This window comes from Salmo salar, chromosome 11 (assembly GCF_965601325.2).
Source record: "Salmo salar chromosome 11, fSalSal1, whole genome shotgun sequence".
NCBI lineage: Eukaryota > Metazoa > Chordata > Actinopteri > Salmoniformes > Salmonidae > Salmo > Salmo salar.
This window is the reverse complement of record NC_138301.1, coordinates 102,572,438-102,598,435: the sequence shown is the minus strand read 5'-3', so window position 1 is coordinate 102,598,435 and position 25,998 is coordinate 102,572,438. Positions and strand designations below refer to the sequence as shown.

The following is a 25,998-nucleotide window of genomic DNA, read 5'->3' as shown; positions in this document are numbered from 1 at the left end:
GTTAACATCTGACTGCAGAGTTATGTGTTCATGTAGTCATGTTTCTTAACTTTGTATTATATTACATTTCAGATTAGACATGATCATTTGTTATGAGGTAGTTTTGATGTAGTGAGCTACTTTTTCAAAGTAACTTTAGTTAAACAAACTAGTATATTTTTTATTAAGGGTAGCTTTGCTGTAGCTCAACTTCTTCAGTGTGAAGTAATTGGTAGCTTGGTAAACTATATTTTCAAAGTAGCTTTCCCAATACTGGACATTGGTCACTAAAAGCTGGGTCATATTGATTGATAAGACAGATGTGTCACTGTGAAAAAAAGTAGCAATGATACTGTGAGAGATGACTGGGGGATACAAATATCATACAGATATCATTCACTTTTCCCAAACAAATTAGAATAAAAACGGAATGCTCTGTACCAAAGTTGACATCATCAGGTCTGTGTGCACAATGGATGAATTGTCTCACTGAGGTGGTCTGTATCCCACATCAGAACACAGCCTCAATGATACGCTATAAAAATACAAAAATGTTGTTCCAGAAAGGAAATTAGATTTTCTTTTGACAACATAGAAAGACCGTCCTACAAACACCCCCCTTTCCAAACACGCACCAGCACCCCAAATAAAGGGGCACCTGACAGAAGAGCCGACAATGGGTGTCATTCACACCCTGAATAATGACACGTCTGTGTTGTGGCCGGGATGTGCCACCCAGCTGCCCCTAGGTAGGGAGGGACAATGGTACCATAGCCGCCTGTCCATGCAAAGCATGTGATGAAAGAGAAAGTATAAATGGGCCAATGACCGACAAAAACACAACACCCAGTTTGGACTGACACTATAGCAACTTCTATAACCAAACACGGAGCCAAGATGAGAGTCGGAGTGCCCATATTCCTCTTTCTGGCTGCAGCAGGATTCCATACTGGTATGAGAATTGTGTGGTCTATTTTCTCAGTGTCATAATGTTTTAAACTTCTCCAATATATTTTGGTTTAAGTATCCCTCAGCTGTGGCATTTGATGAAGCCCTGTACTGCTGATACTAGTTGCAATGCTGTTTCATGATGTATTGTGCGATGGTAATGTAAATAAGGCCCTCAGCCTTTTTTATGTGATTGGCGTTCAATTGAATCCTTACATTTAATTGATAACATGGCCAGAGGGAAATGTGAGTTGGCTGGATATAATAGTAAAGAACAATAAGGCCCACACACTCTTTAAGCTCCCAATTCAGCACTTTTTTTGGTGTGGGGGGGTTGGATATGATCACATCTATGTTGTGTTGGCTAATATAATAATCAAATTTGACATTAAATTGCTTCTGACATCGCCAGCTCTGACCGCATCCTTGGAATCGGCAGAAAAAGAAGACACATTTGGTGAGGAAGGTGAGAAAGACCATGATGGATGAAGATGATGTTTTTGAGCGCAATGCCTCCCTGACAACTCATGAGATAAAATAAGATAGTACTTTATTAATCCCCCAGAGGGGACATTTTATTGTGCCAGCCAATACGTACAGTACATGACTAGTAAATACACCATAAAAACACAACAACACACAGACATTAAAAGCAGCACATTATCAATAGACATAAAAAAGTGTTTGTGTTAAAAGAAAACTCATGTAACTTTTTCACTTTTTCCAGTGGGGCTGGAGCAGCTAAGCGACCTGCAAAAGAGAGGTACAATGATCAATGTCTCAGAGACGCTCATAGAAGAGCTTTTGCTCCACACACAACACCTACTGCAATGAATTTGACTGAAATCTAGTTCAACTGGAGTTTTTTTAATCTACTCTAGGGCACTGATGGCTCATAGTGCTGAAGTTTGCATTAATCAAAATCATTTATCTGCCTTTCTCTGTCCTCAGATCAGGAGGAGTTTGAAGCAGCTCAAATGAGTGGTAAGACATACAGTGACACAGGCAACGATTCTGGTTAATGACCTGTCTAGAATTGTCCCAGCAAATAATTTGTAATGATATTAATTAACACAATGAAAGAACAATCATTTCCATATTGCCATCCAGCTACAGATGATGCACACAGTGAGGATGTACAGTACTTGGGTAAGGGAATCCTAGCCTTCTAAAAACTAATTAGGGGCCATTGTATTTTTGTTGTTGTTGCATTTGGCCCATTGATAGTGAAATAATACAATTTCACCTCTAGTTATCCTTTAACAAATGACATTTTTCTGTCTATGATAGAGGCTGTTCAAGATGAAAATACTGGTAAGCACTGAAGTCTGCTGTTGACAAGCATACATATTAATCAAACATACGTTTTTGTAAATGTAGGCCTATTCATAATTGATTGAATGTATTTTTTACAGAGGAGGAGAATGACACTCAGGAAGAGGACATGAGTAAGAACAGATGGCACATGATATGACAACACTCACGGGAAAAGATTGGTTACTGACAGGCACGTGTTTTTTTCATAGTTTGTTTAGATTACTTATAACTTTACTCGTGTCGTTTTCCAGCAGACAGAGACGGAAACGTTGAGGCAGACCAACATGGTAAGGAATGGTTGAACGGACAGTGTTTAAAGACACCTGTAGATGGCAATAAAGTGTTAGAAGACCGACATGTGTGTCTTAGCAAGACATTCACTTGATGTTTGGTTCTTTAGTTGTGATGACAATAAAAAATATATTTTAGATATTTTTTATATTTATATTTTTAAGTTTCCTGTTCTCCAACAGAGTCTGAGTCTGATGAGGATGTAGATGGTGAGTAATTACCTCTGTCTTTTTCAAAATGTCTCATGTAATAACACATGCAGGACTTTTCCTAATACACCCTCACAACCTTGGGTTCTGTTTCCTTACAGGTATGATGCAAAAACCAGGTACGCATAGAACCTTCAGTCTCATGTTCTCTCAAGTTACATTTGATAGAATCATCTTCTCTGAGTAACACAAAATATCCAAAGAACATTTGAAACTCACATGAAACACACCAGCCATTCACTCACTGGTATACAATTTTGTGTTAAAATAAGATGTTAACATCTTCTGTCCCTTCCTAGAACACCTTGAAGCCAACGTTGAAGAAGCAGATGAGACTACGAATTTAGGTAGGATATGAATATCTACTTGTTAGTAAATATTTTGAACAACTGACAATGGTCTTGTTGACTGCCTGTCTTGTTGACTCTGGTAGTAGATACATACTCTACATTATATAATATCCCCCCTTTTTTCTCTTCACAAATGAGGCCGAGGACATAGCCAGAAAGGGATAATTTATTAATTCTACCCGCCTAGTATCTATTTTCCATAAAAATGTGTTTGCTTTAGCTGTTGTTGAAATAGTTTAACATTTTCCATTGCTCATAAAATGTAAAGGTTCAGGTTCAGACTGTGTCCCAAGTGGGATGAAATAAAATGTAAAGGAAAGGGCTTCATCAGGGCTTTCCCCTCCTGTTACCCTCCACATTTCCATCTGGTAAAACGGGAATCTTACAATACACAATAAACACATAACTTCCTTTACTACAGCTGTATAACAGCAGCCAGGCATATCCTGGCAGTAAAAACATGATTTTATTACACTCATGTGAACAAGTAATGACATCTTTGTTGTACCAAAAACTATGCTTTGTAGTGAGCATATCAACATAACATGTTTAATCGTTTTATAATTAACAAGCACATTTTATGCACAGACAGCAAAAACATTTTCTGATCTATGCCAGTCAGTCAGTGTAAAAACATGAATGTTATACACATGTTCAAGGTCAATAGTTATTTTTGAGTTGATGAGGAAAATCACATCATAGAGCTAGACTTTACTGACTAGACCTCATAACCAAAGCACTCCACGGAGAGACTTTGACCCAGACCATGGAGTCACTGATGACAAACTAGTTGAACAGGACACTGGCAATGGCAACGTGATTGTTTGAATGCTGGCACCCTTGCTTTTAGTGTATCTAGGACAGAAATCTAGGGCACTCCAAGACACCTGTCCCCAAATGCTTATCTGTGCTTGATTTATTCTGTATCATCTGCTGTGTCCTGGGTTATTTCTGGACCCGAAATGCGCAGTTCCTTTCCTAGCCTGTATGAGTCAACGCAGGCACATTATTGACAAACTGTAGGACCAAGGTCAATAGTCAAGGTCCTTATCTGCATGTTCAGCACTTCATCTTCTTAAGGCTCTGGATCTTGAACCCCGAAAACAAGTTAATACTAGTTTCTAGATCACAGGGTTAAGCTGAAAATGTACTTCACCGGGCATAAAAGGGCTCTTGTGTTATTGAATCAATGGTTTTCACAGCCTAAGCAACTCTGTGCTAGAACGGTTTTGAGACTCCTGCGTGGAGTAGGATACTTGTGTGTGTAATGCTCATAAAACAAAGGAATCAATTCTCACTTTTTCCTGCGTCACAGCTGAGGTAGAGTGAGCCTGCAGGAGGCATCATGTGAGGAGGCAGCACTTGCAGACCCCCCCCCCCCATCTTCCATTACAGAACCTGAAGAACATTGTGCAGCGGAACAGTTAACCGTCAATAAAGAGAAACATCTCTCCCCATTCTATTTCACTGCTGTGTGACTCAATTCTTATGCAATAGGCCATTGAGGTTTATTTAGAATGTATGATGAAAAGTGAGTCTTTAAAAACATTTGAATACATAAGAAAATAATGAAAATACAAAAACATGATAGCTTTCCATTTTTATTCCTCCAAATGTATTCTGTCTGTGCATAACAAACCAGTATTTTCTTTGGTGCCAAAAAAAAAGCTATTTTAAGGCAACTATAACTCTAAATGAGTTTAGTAGTGCAGCAGCTCAGTACCGCAACTCTTGGTGGCATCACAGCAGCAATGTATGCCCCCCTCTTTCCAACAGAGCATCTGGGCAAGGTCCACACACACCACACCGGTCAAAAACATCCACCAGGTTCAGGGTAGCAACCTGATGTCTCTCACACTAATCTCATCAACCAGATATAAAACATATAGCTGTGAGAGGGTGGCAAGAGCAACCTGATGTGTTGGCAAGTATACATTCCACAGACCAACAGTACAGGCAAATTACAATTCTGCAGCTATTTTGCAAAACAGACTACAGAAGGCTTGAGCAGAACTAACGCATTACACCATCTAGTTTGATGCAATCAAGTTTAAAACAGGAAATCTAAGGACTTCATTTAAGTGCGCCTCTCTGCATTTACCAACATTCCATCAGTACATTTATTCAGATTTACCTTGTTTTCAGGTAAAAGGTCTGCCATCACCATCAATAACACCAAAGCAGACCCAGAACAGATACTTATGGTACTGGATTGTTTTGCTGCAAGAAAATGATGAAACTATTGGGAAAAGGATGAGAAATTCAACTTTTTACAATGATCCCATTAAAAAAAACAAATTGTATTTATCAACCTGCCAGATTAAAAATAGACTACTGTTTCAGACAAACATGTCATGAAGACATTTTAGCCATTTTCCCAACTAAATAATGATGTCCCAAAAGCCAGGGTGGTGGGAGCTCAACTTTGGAAGGTGAGAGGTCAGGTCACCTAGTAACACCATCTATGCTCAAAACAAAAGCATTATGGTAACTGGATAGACAAAGGGGTCTAATCCACAGCCAGGTGTTGCGTTGTTGACCTACAATGAGGAAGGGATAGATTTGCCTGTCAAATGCAGCCTCTACTCAGTCTAGTTTCCGGTTGAGCAGGTTTCAGTTAAATTAGGTTGTCTGACACTGCATAACATTTAATTTCTTTAGAATAACTTTCACAAGAGCCAAATAGTGAGAGTACAGAAAAGCTGAGGGATCATTGTAAAAAGTTGAGAAAGCAGAGGGGAAGCTGAGAGAATTAGCTCTGAGGGGCTAGCACATCATTTCCTGTACTTATCTACAGACCAATAACTCTGTAGAATGGCTGAGTAACAACAGTCAAACTCAGTTCGATCAGCAAATGGCAAGGGGAAAACTGAAACTCCCCTGCACAAAAGGAAAAACAAGGCAACCAGTTCCAAGTACACACAATTCTTAAAAATATTTAGTGACAAGACAAACACATTCTCTTGACAATGGCATTTAAAAGGTAGAGAAAGAACACCAATAACCTCACTTTCAACCTAAAAATATACTGTTTATTCTAAGTTATTCTGAGCATGTGTTATGTATGACAGGCGAAATAGATGCTTCACTAAAGGCTAATACTGCGTTGTAATGTCATCCAAACTTGTAAAATAAGATTAAAAAACAGGAACATGGTATATGTACATAATTACACGGTAAAAAAAAGTAAGTAGTGGAGTATAAGAAAAAAATTAATTGTTGATTTGATTAGCTATTTTTACAAGATCATGAGCATTGAAAAATAAATTCTGCCAAGTCAGAAAAAAAAACAATGACAAAGAAAACAAAATGTTCCCATTGGAAGTGATCTGGCGCATAAACGAACACAATCATCACTTAAGGTTGGAAATGATGTAGCCAAGAACCACAGGCCCGTATCACAACGTCCTTTTTTTCCTTTTAACACATTTTTTATTTTTTATGCATTTCTTTCCTTCGGTGTGTTGGCATGGGGTTAGCGGGCTATATCCACCTTCCAACCCCTTCTCTTTCCGCCCCCCGTCACGAGTGGGCGCTTGTTCTCTCCTCCCCTGTTATGGGGTGGAGAGGATGACGTAGGTGAAGAGGGCCATGATGGCAGCGCTGATCAGGCCTGAAATGGGCACAGTAACAAACCAGGCCACAAAGATGTTCCGGAACAGACGCCAGTCCACACCCTTCCTGGAGCGCAGCCAGCCAACCGCTACCACAGATCCCACCTGGCAACACACGATTAACACACAGAACTTTGTTAACCAATTAGAATCCATGACCCATTAAGAAGAAATGGTCAACACTCCCCGTGACAGTAGCAGACTGGATTCAGTTTTTAATCTTGGTTTGAGTGTTTCAAAAAAAAGAAGTGGAAATTAGAACCAGTTTGAACCACCAAATTCAGACATCCTGTTTACGGCTCCCTGCCTTCCACATTACTAAGGCATACTCCCCTTCATGTCTCAGCATCAGACCACAGTGTCTGAGTCTGAACAGCTTACCTTACAGTGGGTGGTGGAGACAGGCAAGCCAATGTTGGAGGCAACCACAACGGTCAGGGCTGAGGCAAGTTCAATGCTGAAACCACTGAAGGGAAAGAAAACCAGGCTTGAGTCACCAGTTGGTTCTGCCTGTGTATGTGTCTAATTTCACAGATAGTGTGAAGTCTCAGGTCTGTGGGGAATGTTATGCTGTAAGGGTGCCATTTGAATGTTTGATTTAGTCAGTTCTGTGATGTCTGGCACATACCTGGAGGGAGTGATGGGGGTGAGGTCCTTGCCCATGGTCTGGATAACCCTGCGACCCCACACCCAGAGTCCGAGGCAGATGCCAACTCCTCCGTACAACAGCAGCCAGATGGGTGTCGGGGCGCTGGAGTTGACCGAACCACTATTGTAAACCAGCCACAGAGCTACCAAGGGACCAATGGCATTGCTGCAGGAGAAAAGAGACTGGGTTACTAAAACGCATACAAAAAGTCCCTCTACATGAACATACAGAGGCAGCAACCCTATTGCTAGTCCAGAAAGATATAAAAAATAAATGACTATTCATCCAAGATGGAACATCTCCCTACCTGACGTCATTGCCTCCATGGGCAAAGGAGCCGAAGCAGGCAGTGAGGATCTGGAGAAACCTGAAGAGCTCAGAGACCTCAGGGCGGTCCCGGTCCTGCCTATCCTCCTCCAGAGAGCTGCGGCTGCTGCCAGCGTCCTCCTCTCCCATCTCCAGAGTCACCTCTGCTTCCCCCAGGCCCTCAGGAGCCCCGTGCTCGGCCACAGCGTTGCAGTAGCTAGTGTAGCTGTCCATGCGGACACGCTTCTTCTTCTCCTCTGTACCCTTGTCCTCGCTGGCGTGGAACTCGCCCTCTTTGGGCCGGAAGTCCCCGTGCATGCCGATGATGGCCATGGTGTAAGAGGTGTAGCTGTTGTTGCGGCGGATGGGTCTGTCGCCTGCCTCCCCCATGCAGTCGCCTACCTTGGCAAGGTGGAGCTTGTGCAGCAGGTCCTTGTAGAGGCCAGAGTCCTTGTGCACAGTGTGGTACTGGCTGTAACCGTTGCTGGGGACGTGGGCTGGGCCGTTGCTGAACTGCACATCATTGCTGAACTGCACTTTTTGGACTGAATAAAAATATATGTAAAAGTCAGGAACAGTGCAAGCAAGCTCTGTAGTCAGTGAGTCATGGAAAATGAATTACTTTATAAAAAAAAAATTATCCAATTTTCTCACTTTACCAAGGCAGCCATAACCTCCCCATGACTCACACTTACCATTGACATTGCCATTCTCAGACTCCTTGCCTTCCTTGTTGTCACCATCATCAGAATCTCCAATGTCAAAGGTTACCCTGCGCTCCTCTTGGGGAAGCTGGGAGGGGGAGTCTGGGTCTTCAGGGTAGGGGGTGTCTGGGTCAACGGTGGAGGGGGGTGAAGGGGGCTCCTCAGGGACAGGCTTCAGGATGGTACAGGGTACAGGCTCCTCCCTCAGTTCCCTCTTATCCATCAGTGGGCTCTCAGAGGGGCTGGAAGACTTGATTTTTCCTGGAGGGGAAGAAGGTGGAATTAGACTGCCTGGGCCGAGTCCAAACACGAATACAGTACAGTAAGGTAACATGAGATGGCACTAGGGATGTGCATCTTCCCCTTTCAAGACGATTTGATACATGGGTTCCAATACAGGAACGGTACATTTTAAACAATCATTTTGGACTGATTTTGTCAAGAGCGAAACCTCTCGCAACGCCCACTCAGTCCAAGTCAAATCAAAGTTTGTCACGTGCACCGAATAGAACAGGTGTAGACCTTACAGTGAAATGCTTACTTACAGGCCCTAACCAATAGTACAATAAAAATAAAAAATAAATAAAAAAGCATTAGGTGAACAATAGATAAGAAATAAAGACAGTGAAAAATAACAGTAGCGAGGCTATGTACGTCGGGCTAATTGAGGTAGTATGTACATGTAGGTATGGTTAAAGTGATTTTGCATATAAACAGTGTCCGAGCTGGGGGAAAAAAAAACAGGCGCAGTGATTACGGTCATTGTAGTTAATCACCACATTTACGCGCTGAACTAGGTTGAATATTTGTTTAATGAAAATTACAACTCTTCAGCCCAGCGTCTGACATAGTTCTTGACTTCTCTCGTGAATGATTTGATTTCTCTGGAGAAACGGCACGTTGGGCTCACAAAAACAAACTAAATCGAATTCAAGTGAGTGAACAGAAAATGAACTTGTTTCCCTCAGCACCATGAAATTATCAAAAAAAACAACATATGCACAGATTGGATTTACACAAACTACCAAAATGATTGCTGATGGTGAACCTGAACAATCTAAATAAAATCTATTGTAAGCAGGTATAGCCAGATGAGTAGTCTCATAGCTTACTTCTATTCCAGTAAAACAATTGAACAGCGCATAGATAAACAAATTGCCACTCAACTAATAAAGCACACAGGCCATTTTAGTGTTTGAATGCTGAAGGTGCCATGCAGATGTGGAAGATCTTGCATTAGTAAGCACGCGAAGCTGGGCGCAGTCTGACTAGGCTAGTTATGGTCCCTAGGGTTGTTCGGCATGCAAAAATGACTTGTCGATCAATGACTGTCAACAGTTACATGCTTAGCTTGTCACCGAAGGAGAGGATGCATCAGTTGTCACAAAAGATGAGGTATTTTCGGAAGGTAGAAACAAAAAGTAATGAGCAACAAACGTGAATCGTAACTTGTGTATACATTTTCTGACCGATGCATGCTACATTTGGAACAGTTTGGGGTGCACGGACTGATGCAGTTGTATCTTAAAAGGTTTGAACCGGAGACCAATGCGCACCGTTACATCCCTAGACAGCACATATGGTTCTTATACACCTCAGCAGTTAAGGTTCACATAGGAATTGCATAACCAGGGCTAATTTCACAACATCTGCAATAACATCTGCTAAATAGGTGTATATGGCCAATAAAATTTGATTATGACATATTTATACTTACATAGTCGATAGCACAAACACCTTTACATGTAGGCCTATGTAGATAAGGTCTGAAATGTAATGTATCCTGCATGACTTTATGGTTTCAGACAAAATCAGATACTCAATGCAAACATATGGCCACCACGTGGTCATCTGATCATTTGTCTGCTACCTAGCCAGTTGACCTTTTTGCATCAGCAAAACTTTCCCAGAGACGCTAGCCGTTAATTTGACTAGAGCCATGTCAGTCGAGTCACCCGCACAGTCTTAACCCTGTGATGCAGTGCTAACGTCGCGTCAATGCCTTAAGTCAACCCATGGCTATTCTAGTCAAGGAGGTAAAGGCCCATTAGTGGATTGCTATGATCCAATTAGGCTGCCTCTGTCTGCTGTACTAGAACCATCCCAGACAGTTCATTCATGGTCATTCAGATTGATCTCAGCATCCCATGCATTTCACCTTTCACAAGATGCACCATTGGCCCTTTATAGTGAAGTTACGATAAAAGGAGGCTATTTAAGAAAGGGTTTTTAACTTTTAAAATCCTGGATTTCAGAACATCATGTGATGTGATTGACTTTCACTATTAATAGAAGGGTCTACTTTTGAACAGCACAATTATCCACCTGCATTTTAAGCTCATTGTCAATTTAAAGCTGATTAGTATAAAACAGTCTGACTTTAGAAGTTGTCATTTTTTGGGTTCCAAGACAAGTCACCACACAGAATTAATGTGTAAAAGATAAAAATATCTGCAGCCCCGAATGCATTTGCTGGATTAAACAATTGGCATGAATGATAGAGGCCAGACACGTGCCATATTAAAAGGCACATTTCAGTTTGTCTACTTAATCATCTCCAGCACCACCCCAACATGTGTAAATGGCACATGTTTTGTATAAAAAGGACAGAGGAAGGTAAGCGTTTCCAATGACATCAAGCAATTAGACAATTAGTAGGCAATGTCTACCTATAATTGGTTAAAAATCTAACTTTTATTACACCATCTTTTTTCCTACAAAACAAGCTATTTTCACATACAGTATATGGGTTGGGGTGACACTGGAGATGAATATGATGTTGAAAAATTGTGAAATTTCCCTTGAATCCCTGACACTTGTTCAGTGCCTAATGCAATGCATCAACCTAACCACACTCAACTTATTTTCCAGGTAAGACCATGGAATGAAATTCTCTAAATTAAAACACGTGAACTTTATAACAAGGGTGCCATAACAAAAGAAATACAAAATTGAGACTTACGTTCGATCTTCTTCTTGAGGCGTGGGCAGACAATGAACCAGACCAACAGGGCGGTAAGCACACCACAGGTCAAAGAGATGAGCAGTGTGCCCCACCATGGGACCTTGTCAAATCCAAGCACTGGAGTAACAGAAGGGGAAACAGAGAGAGGAAAGCTCGTTTTGAAAAACAAGGCAGCAGGCACTACCTTTCTAAAGATTAAGAAAACAGTTGGCATTGTGACTAAATAGTCTATCTGGATCCTCACCTATAAGTGGTAGAACTACAAAAGCCTGTTCTTATATTTACATTAGAAAATATTTCTAAATTATACAATATAATTTTCAATAGGATAAAAAAAATAAACATTGAGCACAGAGAAAAAAACATTTAAAATGTAGAAGGTAAAATGCTAGAATTATCAATTGGAAGCTAAGTCTTCCATTAATGCACATGGTCATATTTCCAGGGGGAAATTAAGTACTACCTCAAACACATACACCACCACTAGCTACAAGGATGAGCCACAGCAAGTGGCAAATATCCCAGTCAAATATGGTGTGTGTGTGTGCCCATAGAACAGTTACGCAATGCCGCATGGAGGAGAGCATGTGAATGACAAGGGATGTCGCAGTGACCCAAATGGACCCCTGCCTCCAACTGCACATGGACAGTGAGTGATTGCCTTAGAAGGCTAGATGAGAGTACTTGGAGAATTAAAAAAGGAAAAAAGAAATCAACAAGGAGGCCTTCAAATTTACTTTAACAGTGTCCGCTGGAGCATAAAGGGCATCTGGTGCCAAGCCTGCAGTAGTGTGTGTGGGGTTGTCAACGTAGTCTTGTGCATGCTGTTGGCAGGGAGAAGGACCATTACAGATCCCCCTTGGGGAACAGCAGCCAGCGACATGTTGGAGTTAGCAACATAGTCGGAGTAAAAAAAAACAAGTGCTGCGTGAAAATTCAAGTTGACCTTGACCACACGTAAAATAAATAGACTCTAGACTGGGATTTGAACAAACAAAAGGAAATGAAGGCCAAGGCCCAGAGACAACAGTGAGTCTGTGTTGGTTAAAGGGCAGAGTGCGCCATGCGCTCTCCTAGGTAGTCTGACTCACCCTCACATTCTGCGACAGAAGACTACAGGCAGTGGCACATCAGCAATATGTATTTAGTTACGCAACATACTCACCCCCCTCCAGGAGGGACGAGGGAATGAGAAGGGGGTGGTATAATTTCTCTTTCACGAACGGCTGAGGCTTCTTTCATTAGACTAGTCTCGAATGACTGGCCCAAAACAGGTGCAGCCAGTAGACATTGTTGGGGGGGGGGGGGGGGGCTGGTGCCAAATTAAGAGTTGGCAAAAATAAGTGACCCCCAAAGAGGAGAGAATGGGGTCTGTATTATTCAGTATGTGCAGAAGAACATTTCCATGTTGATGGCCTTTTGTGAATCACATCTCTACAGAGAAAAAAAATATAATAATTCTATAAAAAAAAGCTAATAGCAACGACCCAGTCGTTTTAAACAGAGCCACACAGCTTACGCAGTGGGATGAATGAGGGCTCAGGAAGTGGAATTTAACCACGTCTGCGTTCCAAACCCCTCCCTTGTAACCTCTGCATCCCGTGGCCTACTTTACACAATAACATGGTTTGTTGTCATTTTCCAGCAGCGGTTCAGCCCCATCCCTCATGGCAGTGACAATTAAATAACCATTTATGACTCATTGTATATTTGGGCTGGTGGTTTTGGCCAATTATCCTCTTCATTGTCCCCGTCTATGTGTCACTCCTACAAACTAGTTGAATAAACCGAATGTTGACAGACTAAAAAAAGTAACACTGAAAATACTTTTGTTCAAGGTTTAGCGCTCAGCTTTTCCTAACTGTACGAAGATAAAAAGTTGGCTACTCAAACTATTTCAGAGGCACTAACTTACTGTTGCTTGCCTATTAGGGTCTAATTAAGATACAAGGCCTGAGAGGGTGTGGTATACTGGCCATATACCACAAATCCCCAAGGTGCCTTATTGCTATTATAAACTGGTTAAAAACGTAATTAGAAGAGTAAAAAATAAAATGCCATACCCCTGACATACAGTCTGATACAGCACAGCTTTCAGCCAATCAGCATTCAGGGCTCGAACCACCCAGTTTATAATTAGTAATTTGAAGTACCATATACACCACGTGTATTCTGAGTCACAGCTCAGTTTAATAAACCCCTTCTCTGCTTCTCCACATTTCTATTTTCCTGATTGTTTAGTGTCCCCTAAGCAACCAAGCCACCAGCCGTTTGTTTTTCAAAGGGGAACCGAAGCAGAAAATTTACATTCCAGCTAACGCATACTGAAATGCAGGGACAAGGGGGGTGTCCACTGGAGCCCTCTTTTTTTTGTTTGTTGAATGGGATGTTGTTTGAAAGTACACAGTTAGCAGGTTATGTAAGTGAAGAAATAGATATTTTCTGTAACAAGACCAGTATTTGCTTGGTTCCAAAAATCAAAATGTTGACATGGTCATATACATTAGTGACGTCGCCCTTTCCTCTGTTGGCGAAGCTTTTCAATCTATGGCCCATCTACAGGGATCATCAACTAGATTCAGCCGCGCTCTAATTAGCAGATTACAAAATGACCGCAAGAAGCCCAAACAGATAATTTGACACAAAAAACAACAACTTTAAAACCTTGATTTCTATACGATCACACGTCGCTATTATGCATGGCTATACTTTGGAACAGATTCCCAAAATTCAAGTCACTTGTAGCTGATGTGGCGAGTTTTTTAAAGTCTTATGTACAACGATACACACGTGTGTGTGTGTAAAATACACAATTTTTACACAGAAAACATTGGGCTCAAATAAGTTACCCACGGGACAAATCGCATGTTGGGAAACCTTGCGTTACAGCACAGCTTCTGAATGACTAACTAGAGCTTTGCTAAAATGAGAGTCCAGGTGATTAACAAGGTCTCTCTTCAAAATGATCCTCTCTTGACCTATGGCCAGAGTTATTCATTTTTCACTAGTTCCAACTGGGGTCTCTGGCACTAGGACTGGCTATATTGTGTATAGGAAAGTTATGTTATATTGTTTGTGCTTCTACACCCCCATGTTAAAGTAAAACCAGAGGAACATGGAGTTCTAAAACAGGAGACCAAATGTACAGTTCTGTCTTGACTCCGCCCCCCTCTTCACCCATTGAATTTAATAATGGCTGTATTACACTAGCAGATTAGTCACCACTACACTGTTTTACAACTTGGGGTAGAAATGCAGCAACAACAAAAAATATATATCCTTTTGGTGTTAACCATTACTTATCCTGCGATTACAGTGGTTCCTCCAAGGACAAAATACTTCTTGAGAGCACACAGCTGAATTGTGTTCTGAAATGGTATAACCCACTTAGATACATTGCACCGGAATGATCTGTACCAGAAAATAAAAATGGGGAAGAGACTATTCATGGACTCCTGTCTCATTTTGAATTCTTAAACTCAGCCACTTGCATTCATAAAGTATCCAGACCCCTTGACTTTTCCCACAATTTGTTACATTACAGCCTTATTCTAAAATGGATAACATTTTGTTTCGCTTCTCATCAATCTACACACAACACCCCATAATGACAGAGCAAAAACCGGTTTAGAAATTGTTGCACAAAAGAATAATCTGAAATATCACATTTACATAAGTATTGAGACCCTTTACTCAGTACATTGTTGAAGCACCTTTGACAGCGATTACAGACTGGAGTCTTTTTGGGTATTACACTACAAGCTTGGCACCCCTGTATTCGGCAAGTTTCTCCCATTCTTCTCTGAAGATCCTCTCAAGTTCTGTCAGGTTGGAAGGGAAGCGTCGCTGCACAGCTATTTTCAGGTGTCACCAGAGATGTTTGATGGGGTTCGAGATCGGGCTCTGGCTGGGACACTCATGGACATTCAGAGACTTGTCCTGGAGCCACTCCTGCGTTGTCTTGGCTGTGTGCTTAGGGTCGTTGTCCTGTTGGAAGGTGAACCTTCGCCCCAGTCTGAGGTCCTGAGCAGGTTTTCATCAAGGCTCTCTGTACTTTGCTCCATTCACCTTTCCCTTGACCAGGACTAGTCTCCCATTCCCTGCTGCTGAAAACATCCCCACAGCATGATGCTGCCACCAGGCTTCACAGTAGGGATGATGGTGCCAGGCTTCCTCCAGACGTAACGCTTGGCATTCAGGCCAAAGAGTTCAATCTTGGTTTCAACAGACCAGAGAATCTTGTTTCACATGGTCAGTCCTTTAGGCAAACTCCAAGCGGGCGGTCATGTGCCTTTTACTGAGGAGTGGCTTCAGTCTGGCCACTCTACCATAAAGGTGGTGCGCAGCAGAGATGGGGAGAACCTTCCAGTAGGACAACCATCTCCACAGAGGAACCCTGGAGCTCTGTCAGAGTGACCATAGTGTTTTTGATCACCTCCCTAACCAAGGGCCCCCCCCACCTGAGCTCAATTTCAAGTCACATAGCAAAGGGTCAGAATACTTATGGAAATAAAGTTATTTTAAATGTTTTAATAAATTAGAAAAAAAATAAAAAACTAGTTTTCGCTTTGTCATTATGAGGGATTGTGTGTAGGGGGAAAAAACTATTTAAACCATTTTAGAGTAAGGCTGTAATGTAACAATGTGGAAAATTGAAGGGATCTGAATACTTTCCGAATGCATTGTATAACATGAGGAAGTGACTGACCAAGTGTGGCTAAAGATCAGGATTAGCCTGGTAATAAGCTGGCTCCAGTTACATGCAGTGGCCAGTCTAAAAGTGTGCCAGTACGTGTAAGGATACACGTCCTCCTCAGTGTGTGTGAATACAGTAGGCCGACATGTCAGTATGTAATATCTGGTTCTACTATTAAATCACTCCCTGATCTCTTCTCAGTTGTGTGGGAATTCATTGAACAGCAGGATTCCTGGAATGCAATCGCTGTATGAAACTTCATGTGAGGTACCCCAGACTAAAATGTCCCCACGTACAGGACACTCACACGTAGGTGTGACTGACTTAACAGTACAGTATGTGACTGATTGCATGTGGTCTCCTCTGAGTGTGCATTTATACACAGTGCATACTCTGGCCTATAGCCTTCATTTAATGGCCCAGGCCAGTTGACTTCTTGAACTGTTCGGTCCTGTAGGTAGAAGAAAACAAAAAGGAGCAAAAGTTGCTCATTTAATAAGAGTTACAAAACCTAAAAAGTGAACAATATAGCAGACCTAAACATTTTCAGTGCTCTCAATGACACTACTGATAATCAAAAAGACTGCCAATGGCCGAGTTAACGCCCTCTTAACTTCCATTTTTCCTCCTCCGTGTGGGAAAGGGACAGACATTGAAGTAAGAGAAAACCTATTTCCAGCTCTGTTGTGCAGTGCTCCTCTCTGCAATTTCATTCTGTTATGACCCACACCACATTCAAGAAAAGTGCCAAAACACAACAGGTTAAAATAAACAGGCCTTCTCTGAGAACAGTAAACAGTTTGGGAAAAGTGTGGGGATCCGGTTGGCTGGCTGAGGGAGCAGTTTATTTTAGGCCGTGGCTGCAGGCAGGCATGCAAGGTGAAGGCAGAGTGTGCCAACGATACTCACTTGGAGCTCCAGTGAAGATGATGGAGAACAGGTTGATCATCATGGTGACAGCATAGAAGACAGGCAGGGCCTTCAGACCGTTGGGCACTGGGTCTTTCTGCAAGGGGACAAACAGAACAGTCAGAAACACTATGATCTCTATTGTACTGTCAGGTTACATTTGATGGCAGAAAAGGGGTGTCTGTAAATTTGATATGAATTGATGTGAGATAACATGGAGTGACACTTCTCTCCAAAGAACAAGGAATGGCTTTATTCTAATGACCTTGCTTGGGACATCATTTAAGGTCCGGCACATAGCCAACAACAATTTCCAACAGGAAGCTCCATACAATTTGTAAGGACATCTAGATAAGTGGATTTTACTCAGCTTACCTTGTGCAAGATGAACATACGTACAAAGTAGAAAAGGACGCCTGACATGATGCCAGACAGAAGGGGGGAGAGGAACCAGGAGGCAACTGCGGAGATTAGAACAATTAGCATTGCACCGTGCTCTCAGGAAGAACACCAGACACTAGCACCGAGCGATTATTGTTTTGAACATTAAATGCATTATGAAACTAAGAGATTTTTAAAGGGAATTCCAAAGCAAAAATAGCGAACATTCAATTGCTATAACTATGAATATATTCATTATCTGTCAGGTCCACATTGGGTAGACATCAATAGAAATAATACTATGAAATAACAATATTTCTTGTAATTATTTCATTTTTAACTGGTACCCTCTTTATATAGCTCCATTCTTGTGTACTTTATTTTATTCCTCGTGTTTGTTACTATTACATTTTTTAAACTGCATTGTTGGGAAGGTTCGTAAGCAAGCATGTCACTGGAAAATGACGCACACACTTGTTCATTCCTTAAAGTCATCATCTCATCTCTGCTTAGGCTGGAGCAACCAGCAAGACAACGTCATCTCTGCTCCACATACGAAACGGACTTTAGTCATCATATTTAGCTAGGCTAGCCTGCTTAAGTTTGCTGCAGAGCAGTCTGACAAATTAATTTGACTAGTTCTTCAAAATGTATAAGGCATACTTTGCGAACTTGTCTATCCACCTCTCATCATTGTGTACATTCCTCTCTCATGCGGTCTGTGTGTATCCAACCTAACGTAGAAGGCACCTCTGAGCCAGAAAGAACAGGTGCGCAATGGTCATTGTAGTGAATTAACACGTTTCTGTGCTGAAATAGGTGGAATATTTGCTTAGTGAAAACTACAACTCCCTTCAGCTCAGCGTCCCACATAGTTCTTGACTTCTCTCGTGAAGGATTTGATTTCTTTATATAGAAACGGCACGTTGGGCTCACACAAAAAAAGAAATAAAATGGACTTGGTCAATTATTTAACTGAAACAAAACTACATTTTGGTTAATCGCTCTGCACTACCAGACACTGGCATTAATGTATAAACATGTCTGACTGGAAAACATGCAACATAATGCAGCGGTTTATTTTACTTAGACAATGACGATAACGTCAAAGTAAGCTGTGGATAATGGAAGCTGCGGACTCACCAATCCGGAGGAGTTCCAGCCACCTGACCCCCTGTTGACCTCTGGCTACCAGAGAGAAGCCAATGGTAGCACCCACAATGCAGTGGGTACCTGAGATCGGCAGCTTGAGAAAAGAGGCCACCAACTGCCATACCGCAGAACCTGAGAATCAGCATAAAAGGCCAAATTGACAACTTGAACAGGGAGCGACAAAGCATTGTTTCAACATTACATCCAAGTCAAATCATACAATAAATCCAGATGGAATAAAACCCATGTTCTTACATACAAAAGGGGTCTTGTAATACATTTGTAACACTCACCAAACATGGCACTGACAGAGCCAGCCATCAGCACGTGTTCAGAGCCGTTGTACATGCCCACATCGATGATGCCCTTGCGGATGGTCTCGCTGACCTTGGCTCCCAGAAGCACAGAGCCAACGGTCTCAAAGATAGTGGCCAGGATGCATGCCTGCCGCAAGGTGACCACTCCAGAACCCACTGCCGTGCCAAACGAGTTCGCTACGTCATTGGCCCCCACAGAAAAGGCTAGGATGAAGGCGATGATAAAGCCAACTATGAGGAGCCACATGTAGTCTGTCAGTTGTCCACCAGTGACCTGGGCCATTATCCCTAGTGTGGTGCCCGTCAGGGTGAGGGTGGCGATAGTTGTCGAAACCATTGTGCGTGATTGATTTCTCTAAAGATTGATTTGCTTCACAATATAAGGGAATGTATATGAAAATAGATGTGGTGTTTGCAAACAGCAAAATTAAAAGAGGTATCAATATGTGTATACAGTAACTTCTCTTCAAGACCCTAACCCGTAGGGGTTTGAGGGTTAACTAAACTCACTGGGAGTAGCCTATGAGTTGTCCCTGACTGAACAGAAATAAATTATGGTGAGGTAAAGTGTGGGCGTATTGCTATCCTGTAATTTTACTATCTTTGTTAGGGTTTCTTTGGCTCTGGGCTATCATGCAGACTAAACGGTCACCCATTGTTCAACAGTCAATGTTGGTGAATGGCAGAACATCCTGAAAGACAACAGTTGAGAACGTCTTAGTTATGTAAACACTTCCAATCTAAAACAAACAAAATTATTTCTTCCAACTTCAGCACATCAGTGTGCCTCAGAACACATCCATTCATGGCTATACAATAGGAGTCAGAAACCTGCTGCTGGTCAATTTATGATAGTCAAATCCCACAATGGCAACTTGGGTTCAACTCTCATGGGGAAAAAAAGCATAACTTAACCAAGTGTGGTGTAGTTATCACTTTCGCAAAATTACTCAAAATAACAGTCTGACCATGTCCTCCTTTTATAGAAATTAAAACGGGTGGCCAGGCCATTTAATTATGGACAATCAATAAAAATTTCAGTATGAAAACATTTTTTTTTTTTACGTCAACCCTTGCTCTGTAAGGCATAAATACAATACTTGCTCTGTCAAGCATAAATACAACTACCTAGTTAGTAAGCTATGAGCTGCCGGTATTTCACATTTTGTATTAGCTACGTTACGACACCGAGCCAACTTCCTTCCCATAATCATGTCTCGCTGTGCAATGACAATGGTTACCGTACAGACTGGCTTGCCTGACAAGATAAGCCAATAAAGGAAGCCATTTTGGGGATGGACTCTTAGGAAGAGAATCACCAAAGCTAACTTTAGCGAGATCACATAACAGGAATTACCAACGTAACGTAGCAGAACATTGATATAAGACGATGCAATACACACACAAGTTCGCTAGATATACATTAAACATGGTTAACAGGAATCCAAAGTTTGCCAGCTACCGAGAAATCTAACGTTAAACGACGCATACCACGTGTCATTCATTCAATCTTGACTTGCACTAGCAACATGACCAATGTCTAACGTTAGCTAGCTATCCACATTGATGTGTCTATGCGCTAGTTAACACATGTAATAGTCAATACGCGCCATATAAGTCATGCTAACTAGCCATAGTAACAAGCCATGTTTCGTAATTGCTATATATTGTCCGCGTCGCTGCGTTAATTATTCTAATGAATTATATTAGCTTTGCTAGCCAAGCTAGTAACGTTACAGCTAACGTTAGCTAGTCAGCGCCTGCTATCTGATTTCATAATCATCACGATGTAACGTTAGCCAACGTACTGTCAATGTGATGGAAATATTCCCATAGTAACTTAGACATTTTGTTAACGTTAGTTATAGGGATGTTTATCATGAACTAACTAGTAAGTTAACGTTACCTAGTAATAAGTCAGTCAAAGTATTTAATACGAGCAAACGTTAGTTACAAATTGAAACCGCACTGTTTTACAAACGTAACAAATATAATAATTTGTGAATTTGAAAATAATGACAAGTTTAACTTACCACACGTCGCAAAAGTTACCAATGATGAAAAGGAAGACTAACAAATATCTAACCCGCGCACAATTTCCACAGTAGCGCGCGCGGGATCATGAAATATACAGTCACTGGAAACGGTTAGTTTGAACTTTAACTAATTTAGCTAGCTATGTAAAGCTAAATAGCTATATGAACGTAGCTACTCTTTACGTTTAGTTATATTCCTATAAATTCAGAGTAAAAACCAGGCGCATCAGCTCTTGATAGTTCCGGTAAAAGCTAGTTTTGATTGAGTCACGAGCCGGTGCTTGTCTTTATGGAGAATCAGAGGGTGGTGCTTTGGTCACACCCTTCATGCCCATACTGGATATACCTGTCAATCATCGAGCTACAACGTATCCTTATTATTCATTCATTGATGACAATTTTCACTACTTGGTTGTGTGTGGCTCTTCATGGCACATTCCCACACAAAATGTAATGTCATAGATTGTATAAACTCACAAACAGGCAAGCAGCACATTTTCCAGTAGCATGTGGTAGGCCTAGTTGAACTAATTTCATCTTGCAGTGAGTGGAATATCTTTTTCAAAGCTACATCCTAAGAATTGTTTTATTTTGAGTAAACAATGCATTATTTCCCGTGACTGCGGATTGATAGGCTGATGTTGTTATCAATAAATTGTGTTGTGTTTTTTAAAATTAAATAAAAAAATTCCTTCGGGTTGATCTGTATTGGAGTCACATACCTTCTTTGTCGTCTTATATTTAAGCTCTGACTAATATTTATTCAAATCTTACAGTATTTGTCATTAAGTGTACAGTATAGTGGGGTGGCTAAACAGAAATTTCCATAATGACCATTCATTTGATGATAAAAGCACCAAATGTTGCATCAAGGTTAATATGCCCCTTCCATTATGTATTTATTTGTATTCAACCTTTATAGTATAGTGGGGTGGCTAAACAGAAATGTCCATAATGACCATTCATTTGATGACAAAAGCACCAAATGTTGCATCAAGGTTAATATGCCCCTTCCATGTGGCCCAAAACAAGGGAGGGGATGTTCTGATCAGTGGTATAGTGGATAAACAAATGTAAACACTGTTTATACAACTTTTTTTTATTTTGCGCAAGCGTTTACTCACCAATCGTGGAAAATGAATTGAAAATATAGGAAGCGTTACTTCATTCATAGTGAACGCCAGACATTGGCACTGCACTAAAAGATCCTCAAGGACAACAACCACCCGAGCCACTGCCTGTTCACCCCGCTAACATCCAGAAGGCGAGGTCAGTACAGGTGCATCAAAGCTGGAAACGAGAGACTGAAAAACAGCTTCTATCTCAAGGCCATCAGTCTGTTAAACAGCCATCACTAACATTGAGTGGCTGCTGCCAACATACTGACTCAACTCAAGCCACTATAATAATGGGAAAATTGATGTAATCAATGTATCACTTGCCACTTTATATTATTTATATTAGATAATGTTTACATAACCTACATTATTCATCTCATATGTATATACTGTACGCCATACCATCTACTGCATCTTGCCATCTTGATATAATTAGATGTATCACTAGCCACTTTAAACAATGCCACTTTATATAATGTTTTCATAACCTACATTACTCATCTCATATGTATATACTGTACTCTATACCATCTACTGCATCTTGCCATCCTGATGTAATGTATCACTAGCCACCTTAAACAATGCTGCTTTATATGTTTTCATACCCTACAATATTCATCTCATAGGTATATACTGTACCCCATACCATCTATTACATCTTGCCTATGCACTTGCTGCAAATATTGTGCATTGCCAAATTTTCCCCTACAGGGGTGTAAAGTACTTCAGTGAAAATACTTTAAAGTACTATTTAAGTCATTTTTTGGGTATCTGTACGTTACTATTTATATTTGACTACTTTTACTATTTTTTTGATTGAAACTTTATTTAACTAGGCAAGTCAATTAAGAACAAATTCTTATTTACAATGACGGCCTACACCGGCCAAACCCGGACGACACTGAGCCAATTTTGCGCCGCCCTATGGGACTCCCAATCACGGCCGGTTGTGATACAGCCTGGATACATTCCTGAAGACAATAATGTACTTTTTAATCCATACATTTTCCCTGACACCCAAAAGTACTAGTTACATTTTGAATGCTTAACAGGACAGGAAAATGGTCCAATTCACACACTTATCAAGAGAACATCGCTGGTCATCCCTACTGCCTTTGTAAATTATGTCTCAGTGTTGGAGTGTGCCCCTGGCTATCCTGACATTTAAAAAAAAAAATCAAATAGTTGGTGCCATCTGGTTTGCTTAATATAAGGAATTTGAAATGATTCATACTTGTACTTTTGACACTTAAGTATATTTGAGCAATTACATTTACTTTTGATACTTAAGTATATTTAAAACCTTTTAGACTTCTACTCAAGTATAATTTTCCTGGGTGACTTTCACTTTTATTGAAGTAATTTTCTATTAAGGTATCTTTACTTTTACTCAAATATGAGAAATGGGTGCTTTTTTCACCACTGTTCCCCTCTGCGTTCCCAGAGAGGGATGTCCAGAAAAATCTGTGCCACCCCTACTGCTTTCCAGTGTAAACATGGTTCTCCTGCCTTCCCAGTCTGACTCTAGTGACATTTTATCAGAACAGTCTGACATTCAGAAAATCTAAACAACTGTTGTGGGAGTTAACCATTAACCATGTTTAATGTATATCTAGACTGTAAGCAGTCTATGGACAAGGTATGACAGCAATCCATGCTTGAATTGCTGTCACACTGTAAAGGAGTGTGCGTTCACTGTATGTTGCTAGTCGTACAAAACGTATGATGTTAATGGCAAATTATGTTGAACACCGTAAGAGTGTGGTTTCTGAAAGTACAGAATAAAGAGGAATGATTAGTAATTACAACAAAATATCTGGATATAACAATAAAACAATATTACAATAATGCAAAATAATACCACTGCCATAAGAATAGTAAGTAACTGGAAAGCTCCACTAGGGGGCAGAGTATAGCTATAGAATGAACAGGCCTAAGGCTTTAAGCAAGAGGCCAAAAAGGCGTCCATGTTAGAGGTCGACCGATTATGATTTTTCAACACCGATACTGATTATTGGAGGGCCAAAAAAAAGCTGATACCGATTAATCGGACGATTTTTTTATATTTATATGACAATTTATATGACAATTAATAATGACAATTACAACAATACTGAATGAACACTTTTATTTTAACTTAATATAATACATCAATAAAATCAATTTAGCCTCAAATAAATAATGAAACATGTTCAATTTGGTTTAAATAATGCAAAAACAAAGTGTTGTGGAAGAAAGTAAAAGTGCAATATTTGCCATGTAAAAAAACTAACGTTTAAGTTCCTTGCTCAGAACATGAGAACATATGAAAGCTGGTGGTTCCTTTTAACATGAGTCTTCAATATTCCCAGGTAAGAAGTTTTAGGTTGTAGTTATTATCGGAATTATAGGTCTATTTTTCTCTATACCATTTCTATTTCATATACCTTTGACTATTGGATGTTCTTATAGGCACTATAGTATTGCCAGCCTAATCTCGGGGGTTGATAGGCTTGAAGTCATAAACAGCGCAATGCTTGAAGCACAGCAAAGAGCTGCTGGCAAATGCATGAAAGCGCTGTTTGAATGAATGCTTACGAGCCTGCTGCTGCCTACCACCGCTCAGTCAGACTGCTCTATCACATTTCAAATCATAGACTTAATTATAATATAATAACACACAGAAATACGAGCCTTAGGTCATTAATATGGTCAAATCCGGAAACTATCATTTAAAAAAATATATATATATTTCAGTGAAATACGAAACCGTTCCATATTTTATCTAACGGGTGGCATCCCTAAGTCTAAATACTGCTGTTACATTTCACAACCTTAAATGTTATGTCATAATTATGTACAATTATGGCTAATTAATTAGTCTTTGTAAGGAAGAAATGGTCTTCACACAGTTCGCAACGAGCCAGGCAGCCCAAACTGCTGCATATACCCTGACTCTGCTTGCACAGAACACAAGAGAAGTGACACAATTTTCCTAGTTAAAAAAAATTCATGTTAGTAGGCAATATTAACTAAATATGCAGGTTTAAAAATATATACTTGTGTATTGATTTTAAGAAAGGCATTGATGTTTATGGTTAGGTACACATTGGTGCAACGACAGTGCTTTTTTCGCGAATGCGCTTGTTAAATCATCACCCGTTTATTCAATGATAAATTAACAGGCACCACATCAATTATATGCAACGCAGGACAAGCTAGATAAACTAGTAATATCGTCAACCATGTGTAGTTGACTAGTGATTATGTTAAGATTGATTGTTGTTTATAAGATAAGTTAAATGCTAGCTAGCAACTTACCTTGGCTCCTTGCTGCACTCACGTAACAGGTAGTCAGCCAACCACGCAGTCTCCTCGTGGAGTGCAATGTAATCGGCCATAATCGGTGTCCAAAAATGCCGATTAGCGATTGTTATGAAAACTTGAAATCGGCCATTCCGATTAATCGGTCGACCTATAGTCCATATACTTCCCAGGCGAAACAGTTCGGAAGAGTTTGTGCATATATTATGACAACATTGTGATGTTTTTGTTAGTTTAGGACTTCGTTAAGGGTTTTGTCGGCTGTTCGTGCACACACTTTTTTTCTCAAGGCCAGCCAAAGTTCAGGAGCCGAAATCTATGCCCCTTCGTTGGTGATTGGTCAACAATAGGGATTCTTCAATAAAGTCTTTGTCGTCACTCAACGAGTGGACTCGTTTTCATACACATTTTTTCATTGCGAAATACAGCACCAAACATCTTAGATGTAAAATTGAGCGACTAATATCTCCTCTGCAAAAACATAAAAATGAATGACTGATTTCTTGAGTTATCTTAGAATAATTGTTAATAACACACACATACCTCAGAAGCAGCGGCTACACAATACTTAACAAAAAACTCTGCGCAACAACTAACACATAATTTACCCATCAGCAACAACCTCTCTCTCTCTCTCTCCTGCACTCTCTCTCTCTTTCTCTCTCTCCTGCACTAACAAGTTATGTCAGATTCTGACTGGAGAATATGCAGATGTACGCATGTGCAGAACAAGTGACTGACATAGCAGAACGGC

At 40.6% G+C, this 25,998-nt stretch overlaps 2 protein-coding genes across 8 annotated transcripts; one reads left to right on the top strand and one right to left on the bottom strand.

Moving 5' to 3' along the window:
- The first annotated feature begins 784 nt into the window (after positions 1-784).
- LOC106563199 (uncharacterized) lies at positions 785-4,556 on the top strand. 7 transcript variants are annotated; one of them, XM_014128535.3, is made up of 12 exons: positions 785-931; positions 1,340-1,384; positions 1,655-1,690; positions 1,879-1,911; positions 2,038-2,076; positions 2,218-2,241; positions 2,343-2,375; positions 2,496-2,531; positions 2,700-2,744; positions 2,846-2,863; positions 3,044-3,091; positions 4,410-4,556. In XM_014128535.3, exons 1-12 carry the CDS (start codon positions 877-879, stop codon positions 4,421-4,423), a joined length of 426 nt encoding a protein of 141 aa, XP_013984010.1. In that variant the 5' UTR covers positions 785-876; the 3' UTR covers positions 4,424-4,556. The 7 variants fall into 7 exon arrangements, with proteins under 7 accessions (XP_013984010.1, XP_013984015.1, XP_013984014.1 ...); XM_014128540.3 differs by having other exon boundaries at positions 786-931; positions 2,499-2,531; positions 2,718-2,744; XM_014128539.3 differs by having other exon boundaries at positions 786-931; positions 2,718-2,744.
- A 126-nt stretch (positions 4,557-4,682) lies between these two features.
- LOC106563198 (sodium-dependent phosphate transporter 1-B) lies at positions 4,683-21,117 on the bottom strand. Its single transcript, XM_014128531.3, has 11 exons — positions 20,821-21,117; positions 18,764-19,479; positions 18,462-18,602; positions 17,313-17,398; positions 16,938-17,034; positions 11,330-11,449; positions 8,359-8,628; positions 7,665-8,208; positions 7,337-7,522; positions 7,090-7,174; positions 4,683-6,813 (listed from the first exon to the last, which is right to left on the bottom strand). Exons 2-11 carry the CDS (start codon positions 19,122-19,124, stop codon positions 6,649-6,651), a joined length of 2,055 nt encoding a protein of 684 aa, XP_013984006.1. The 5' UTR covers positions 19,125-19,479; positions 20,821-21,117; the 3' UTR covers positions 4,683-6,648.
- Positions 21,118-25,998: the final 4,881 nt, after the last annotated feature.

Bases quoted from the DNA above. Each gene is read 5' to 3' on its own strand.
- LOC106563199 (XM_014128533.3), top strand. From the start codon at position 877: ATGAGAGTCGGAGTGCCCATATTCCTCTTTCTGGCTGCAGCAGGATTC. The intron at 1,912-2,037 runs GTAAGACATACA...ATTGCCATCCAG, and splicing joins TGAAGCAGCTCAAATGAGTG to CTACAGATGATGCACACAGT. The intron at 2,376-2,495 runs GTAAGAACAGAT...GTCGTTTTCCAG, and splicing joins CACTCAGGAAGAGGACATGA to CAGACAGAGACGGAAACGTT.
- LOC106563198 (XM_014128531.3), bottom strand. From the start codon at position 19,124: ATGGTTTCGACAACTATCGCCACCCTCACCCTGACGGGCACCACACTA. The intron at 8,629-11,329 runs GTAAGTCTCAAT...CTTCCCCTCCAG, and splicing joins CCTCAAGAAGAAGATCGAAC to GAAAAATCAAGTCTTCCAGC. The intron at 7,523-7,664 runs GTAGGGAGATGT...TTTCTCCTGCAG, and splicing joins CATGGAGGCAATGACGTCAG to CAATGCCATTGGTCCCTTGG.